This window comes from Micromesistius poutassou (genome assembly GCF_964030765.1).
Source record: "Micromesistius poutassou genome assembly, chromosome: 10".
NCBI lineage: Eukaryota > Metazoa > Chordata > Actinopteri > Gadiformes > Gadidae > Micromesistius > Micromesistius poutassou.
Window position 1 is genome coordinate 386,230 of NC_140280.1, and position 6,828 is coordinate 393,057.

The following is a 6,828-nucleotide window of genomic DNA, read 5'->3' on the forward strand; positions in this document are numbered from 1 at the left end:
GGAGTGCGCGTGTCACTTGTGTCACCTCACATCACATGTTGGTGTTGGGATAAAGACGTCTGTCTCCCATCAGGTCTGACTGTCTGCTGCTCTCTAGATGTTCAATAGAACGGCCAACGTGTTGCGGTGAGGCTGATGGAGACTAAACACTACACATTAAAAACAGGAGGAATCCTGTTTAATGGTCATTAATCAACATTACATTGGTCATCCACCCGCTTAACCACTGCTAGGAGTACTCTGACACACACACACACACACACACACACACACACACACACACACACACACACACACACACACACACACACACACACACACACACACACACACACACACACAGAGACAGCTACAGAGACATGCATACACACCTGCACAAACACACACAACTACACACCCACAGAGACACACACACACATTTACATAAACACATGCACATACACATCCCCCAGTCCGCTCCCCTGCCAGCCGCCCCGCTGGGACCAAATGTCCTGTTCTCATCTGTGAACAATAGCAGACGCTCCCCACACTGAACCAATCAGCAGCCAGAGACCAACGAGGGGCTGGAGAACTGGAGCAGGAAGAGGAGGACCAGCTCAGAGAGAGACTGGGAGGAGGAAGAGGAAGAGGAGGACCAGCTCAGAGACTGGGAGGAGGAAGAGGAAGAGGAGGACCAGCTCAGAGACTGGGAGGAGGAAGAGGAAGAGGAGGACCAGCTCAGAGAGACTGGGAGGAGGAAGAGGAAGAGGAGGACCAGCTCAGAGACTGGGAGGAGGAAGAGGAAGAGGAGGACCAGCTCAGAGACTGGGAGGAGGAAGAGGAAGAGGAGGACCAGCTCAGAGAGGCTGGGAGGAGGAAGAGGAAGAGGAGGACCAGCTCAGAGACTGGGAGGAGGAAGAGGAAGAGGAGGACTAGCTCAGAGACTGGGAGGAGGAAGAGGAAGAGGAGGACCAGCTCAGAGACTGGGAGGAGGAAGAGGAAGAGGAGGACCAGCTCACAGAGACTGGGAGGAGGAAGAGGAAGAGGAGGACCAGCTCAGAGAGGCTGGGAGGAGGAAGAGGAAGAGGAAGAGGAAGAGGAAGGAAGAGGAAGAGGAAGGAAGAGGAAGAGGAAGGAAGAGGGAGGAAGAGGAAGAGAAAGGAAGAGGAAGGCAGCACAGCAAGCAACAAGCGTGTGTGTGTGTGTGTGTGTGTGTGTGTGTGGGGGGGGGGGGGGGGGAGGGTGTGTGTGGTGTGTGTGTGTGTGTGTGTGTGTGTGTGTGTGTGTGTGTGTGTGTGTGTGTGGCGTAACCTTGGCGACATCGGTCAGGGACCATTACCTTGTCCTCAGCATCTCCTAATGGCATCCCCCTCTCCTTCCCTCTCTCCTTCCCTCTCTCCTTCCCTCTCTCCTTCCCCCTCTCCTTCCCTCTCTCCTTCTGCCCGGCGCCGTCGTGGGGGGACGACGGAGACCTCCTGGACCTCCTCCTCCTGCTGCTGCAGTGGGGGCGGGGCTCCGCGCCGGCCCCGCCCCGTCTGGGCGGGGGGGTCTCGGGGCTGGCGGGGGGGGGGGGGGGGCGGGTCCGGGGGGCCCCTCTGGCGGGGGGCCCTGACGATGCGCAGGTTGCTGGTGTAGATGATGATCTTACCAAAGTCCAGCACTGAGGACTGGGAGCAGAGGAGAAGGCTTAACGTATCTGTACAATAACAGAACCACCAGAACCACCAGAACCACCAGAACCACCAGAACCACCACCAGAACCACCAACAGAACCACCAGAACCACCAGAACCACCACCAGAACCACCAGACCCACCACCAGAACCACCAACAGAACCACCAGAACCACCAGAACCACCAGAACCACCACCAGAACCACCAACAGAACCACCAGAACCACCAACAGAACCACCAGAACCACCAACAGAACCACCAGAACCACCAACAGAACCACCAGAACCACCAACAGAACCACCAGAACCACCAACAGAACCACCAGAACCACCAGAACCACCAACAGAACCACCAGAACCACCAACAGAACCAACAGAACCACCAGAACCACCAACAGAACCACCAGAACCACCAACAGAACCACCAGAACCACCAGAACCACCAGAACCACCAACAGAACCACCAGAACCACCAACAGAACCACCAGAACCACCAGAACCACCAGAACCACCAACAGAACCACCAGAACCACCAGAACCACCAACAGAACCACCAGCAGAACCACCAGAACCACCACCAGAACCACCAGAACCACCAGAACCACCAGAACCACCAACAGAACCACCAGAACCACCAACAGAACCACCCAGACCTCTGGCAGAGCGACGCTGTACAACGACAGAACCACCAGAACCACCAACAGAACCACCAGAACCACCAGAACCACCCAGACCTCTGGCAGAGAGAGGCTGTACAACGACAGAACCACCAGAACCACCAACAGAACCACCAGAACCACCAGAACCACCCAGACCTCTGGCAGAGAGAGGCTGTTCGTCTGGAGCCTGATCGGTGACCGACTGGTCCCCTGATCGGTGACCGACTGGTCCTCTGATCGGTGACCGACCGGTCCTCTGATCGGTGACCGACCGGTCCCCTGATCGGTGACCGACTGGTCCTCTGATCGGTGACCGACTGGTCCCCTGATCGGTGACCGACTGGTCCTCTGATCGGTGACCGTCTGGTCCCCTGATCGGTGACCGACTGGTCCTCTGATCGGTGACTGGTCCTCTGATCGGTGACCGACTGGTCCCCTGATCGGTGACCGACTGGTCCCCTGATCGGTGACCGACTGGTCCCCTGATCGGTGACCGACTGGTCCTCTGATCGGTGACCGACTGGTCCCCTGATCGGTGACCGACTGGTCCTCTGATCGGTGACCGTCTGGTCCCCTGATCGGTGACCGACTGGTCCTCTGATCGGTGACTGGTCCTCTGATCGGTGACCGACTGGTCCCCTGATCGGTGACCGACTGGTCCCCTGATCGGTGACCGACTGGTCCCCTGATCGGTGACCGACTGGTCCTCTGATCGGTGACCGACTGGTCCTCTGATCGGTGACCGACTGGTCCTCTGGAGCTTTGTCAAAGTCAAAGTCACTTTATTGTCAAGTGTGTTACATGCATGACGTACAACACAGATGAAATTTCCGTCCTCTCTCTCTTGGTCCCACGGTGCAAACAAGCAATAAAAAAATACATTTTCTATTAGTAGAAAATATAAGTCAACAATTAACAGACATAAATAAACGATCAGCGATCAACACGACATAAGATAAATAATCAAAAATTTAACAGACATAAAATAAACAACAGGTCAAGAATTAAGGCTTTGGGAAGGTTCCCAAACAGCCAATCAGAAGTGGCTGTAGGTAGGAGCAGGAGCTGGCTGTTTGTGATGCTCTACATGTAATATAACGGATATGGATATGTACGAAAAGGGCAATATTGATTTATGAAAAGCCAATCTTCACGACCACAGAAAAGTCCTTATCCAGCAAGACAACGATGACTTCCTGAATGTAATCTTCAGCCGTCGTTGGTCAGTACAGCTGCCCTGGTGAACATCAAATCCATACCGCGTACAGCAAGGAATAAAAAGTCCTTGATGGAGTTCATGTTCAGAATATAGTTATACCGAGCTGTAGCCTTCCAGCACTTTGTTTAGAGAATAAAACCATACGTGAGACAGAACGGCAAGGATCCATCGATTTATCCTTCACTCGCTGGAATAATGAAGATGCTGTAACCATCCTGCAATAAAAGAGATGTATCTGGTGGCTTGGGCTGTTATTTAGTGTCTATTTAGTCCATTTGAAAGAACAACTTTTTTGCCAAATCGTTCATCTCTGATTGTTGCCAAATACAAATCGCAAAAAAAAAAAAAATCTTTGTTGCATTCTATGGAACTAAATGATGCAGAAAGCACAAAGCAACTCTGTTCACGCTTCACCTGACAAAGAGGAGGTGAGTTATTCTACTCATACGGTCTGCTCTACATCCCTGTGTGAGTCCACGTCTCTCACACACACACACACACACACACACACACACACACACACACACACACACACACACACACACACACACACACACACACACACGCGCGCAGGCCTCACATTGGGGTCCTCGTGGGCCCCGGGGCCCGGCGGCGCGGTGGCCCCGCCCAGCCCTCGGTACACGTTGATGCGCTGGGCGATCAGCCCGGTGGGAGGGTACACACCTGCACAGAGACACACAGGAGGACGCACACACGCACACACGCACACAGAGCACAACAACAAGAGGGTCACATGACGCTGCTGGTTCAGAACACAGAGACACACACACACGCACACACGCACACAGCACAACAACAAGAGGGTCACCGTGACGCTGCTGGTTCAGAATCATTTGAGCTCCAGATGACCTTTGAATCAGTTCTGTTCTCACTGGTGAACACATGAGTCAAAGCGTGGAGGGGAGAAGGAACCGACTGGTGGACGATTCTTATTCATACGTCGTTTCACTTCTTCTGACAAACGTCCTTATTGTAAGTCGCTTTGGATAACAGCGTCTGATAAACGCCCTCCATGTGAAGGTTGTTATCGTCATTTCATACTGGAGCAAAATTGACGGTTGCAGTCAAAATAGGCACAGGTTGAAGGAGTTATGTAAGACAGGCACACACGCACACGCACACACACACACACACACAATACAAGCCAACCCCACCATAGCGGTATAGCATGCGAAGGCTCAGAGCCTAGCCTAGCCTAGCCTAGTGTAACCTAGCCTAGCCTAGCATAGCCTAGCCTAGCCTAGCCTATCCTAGCCTAGTGTAGCCTAGCATAGCCTAGCCTAATCTAGCCTAGCCTAGCCTAGCCTAGCCTAGCCTAGCGTAGCCTAGCCTAGTGTAGCCTAGCATAGCCTAGCCTATCCTAGCCTAGTGTAGCCTAGCATAGCCTAGCCTAGCCTAGCCTAGCCTAGCCTAGTGTAGCCTAGCATAGCCTAGCCTATCCTAGCCTATCCTAGCCTAGCCTAGTGTAGCCTAGCGTAGCCTAGCCTAGCCTAGCCTAGCCTAGCGTAGCGTGGCGCTGCGGGCCGGGGGGGGGGGGCTCACCCGGCGTCTCCTCGGGGGGGGGCTCCTGGAAGCCGCACAGCTGCTCCAGCTCCAGGTGGCTGGGGGGGTTCTTGCGGTGCAGGAAGCTGTGGGGGTACTTCTCCTCCGGGCTGTCCACCTCCTGGCCGTCCTCGTAGACGTGCTTCAGCACGCGGCCGCTGTACGACGACGCCAGCTTGAACCTCACCTGCAGGGCGCCACGGAGAACAGAGCGCCTTGCCCTTAGTGCCCCCCCCCCACGGCGGGGCGGCGGGGCCCGGCCCCACGGCGGGGCCCGGCCCCCTCGGGGCTCAGGGCACCCCGGCCCAGCTGACTCCACTCATTAATTGCCCCCGTGGGCCGGGCTAACGAGAGGAGCCAGATGGTTGTCTCAAAGTGCTGGCAGCAGCGGCAGCGGCAGCGGGGGGGGGGGGAGTGTTTGGGACTTGGCCGGAGCGTAGCTGTTTGTTTCACACCACAACTAGCTCTGCTTTTGTCTATTCTTTGTTTTTTTGCGATGGAAACCTGGCTGAGGTGTTGAGGGGTTGATGAGGTGTTGAGGAGTTGAGGGGGGGGGGGCTGCTCTGAAGCTATTTCTGTGTGGTTGGCAGAGCTCTCTCTCTCTGCTGTCGTCGAGGCCTTTTGTTCACGGGGCCGTCTGTAGTCTAGGAACAGCATGAGGAGGGGAAACTACTTTCACCTGTTTCCTCGTCCCTGTGAAACGATGCCACGCCAAATGTGCTCCTTCTAAATATAAACATGAGGGATGTGCATACATGCATGAGGGGTTCACGTATCAACCCCACCCCTACCTCGATGGCTCCTACTACTATTACTGCTGTATTACTGCTACCACCCTGACAGATGAGTTAACGCCGGGCCAAGACGCTGCTTCACATTCAGCACTGGAATATTGAGCTAGTATAATATTTACTACTGAGGTTTCAGTCGCCACAGTGAAACCTTTTTTTTTTATGTGATGTTTTAAATGTGTTATTAATGTGCAATAGCACATCGAAAAACAAACAGCAACTAAGTTTTGAAAACCCGTCAAAAGAAAAAAGGGCCTGGTATTATTCCCAGAACAAGATGCAGTTCTTTGAAATGCAGTCCAATGAGTGGGTCTTTTTTACTAAACCAGTTCACAGCCAAGCGCCTCAGAATTTGAATCGAATCGAGTGTGGAATTCCAATTAGCAATCAACAGAGAAAAGAATCACACGCACACACGCGGTCTTTTCAGACAACGTGTATCCAGGCTGATGTGCACAGAGAGCTGGCAGGTTTCCGTATCGTGTCCGTCTGTTCTGACAACTTTTTCTCCTCAATGCTTTGGACATAACGTGAGCCCCACTCACCTTCCTCTGCTTGGAGCCCTCATAGCGCTGGCTCAGCTGCCTCTGGATCTCCTCCATGTCGTCTCTCAGTGGGGGGGGGGGGGGGGCGCTGGGCTCAGCCACCGGGGGGGGACGCTTCCTCCTGGGGAGACGGGATGAGGTCGAGGCGGGAGGATGGACGGACAGACGGATGAACCGATAGATCCTCAGAGGGACGGAGGTGTGCGATGGTGGAAGGGTCTGAAGGGAATGAATGGCTCACAGTGACGTCTAGCGAGGGGGACGGGGGGACGGCGGCGGCGGACAGGGAGCGGTCCTCTGGCCCTCGTAGGCGTCACTAACCCAGGGAGGAGGCGGCGGACAGGGAGCGCTCCTCTGGCCCTCGTAGGCGTCACTAACCCAGGGAGGAGGCGGCGGACAG

General features: G+C 54.6%; 1 protein-coding gene across 1 annotated transcript in view; it reads right to left on the reverse strand.

Annotated features, from left to right (window-relative positions):
- Positions 1–6,485, reverse strand: part of grxcr2 (glutaredoxin and cysteine rich domain containing 2) — a gene marked incomplete at both ends in the record, with an annotated part of 23,482 nt that extends 16,997 nt beyond the window's left edge. Inside the window, 4 exons of the mRNA XM_084473606.1 lie at positions 1,558–1,646; positions 4,110–4,213; positions 5,093–5,279; positions 6,429–6,485. Of these exons, the coding sequence (XP_084329732.1) occupies positions 1,558–1,646; positions 4,110–4,213; positions 5,093–5,279; positions 6,429–6,485 (437 nt within the window). The remainder of the gene's footprint in view (positions 1–1,557; positions 1,647–4,109; positions 4,214–5,092; positions 5,280–6,428) is intronic.
- Positions 6,486–6,828: the final 343 nt, after the last annotated feature.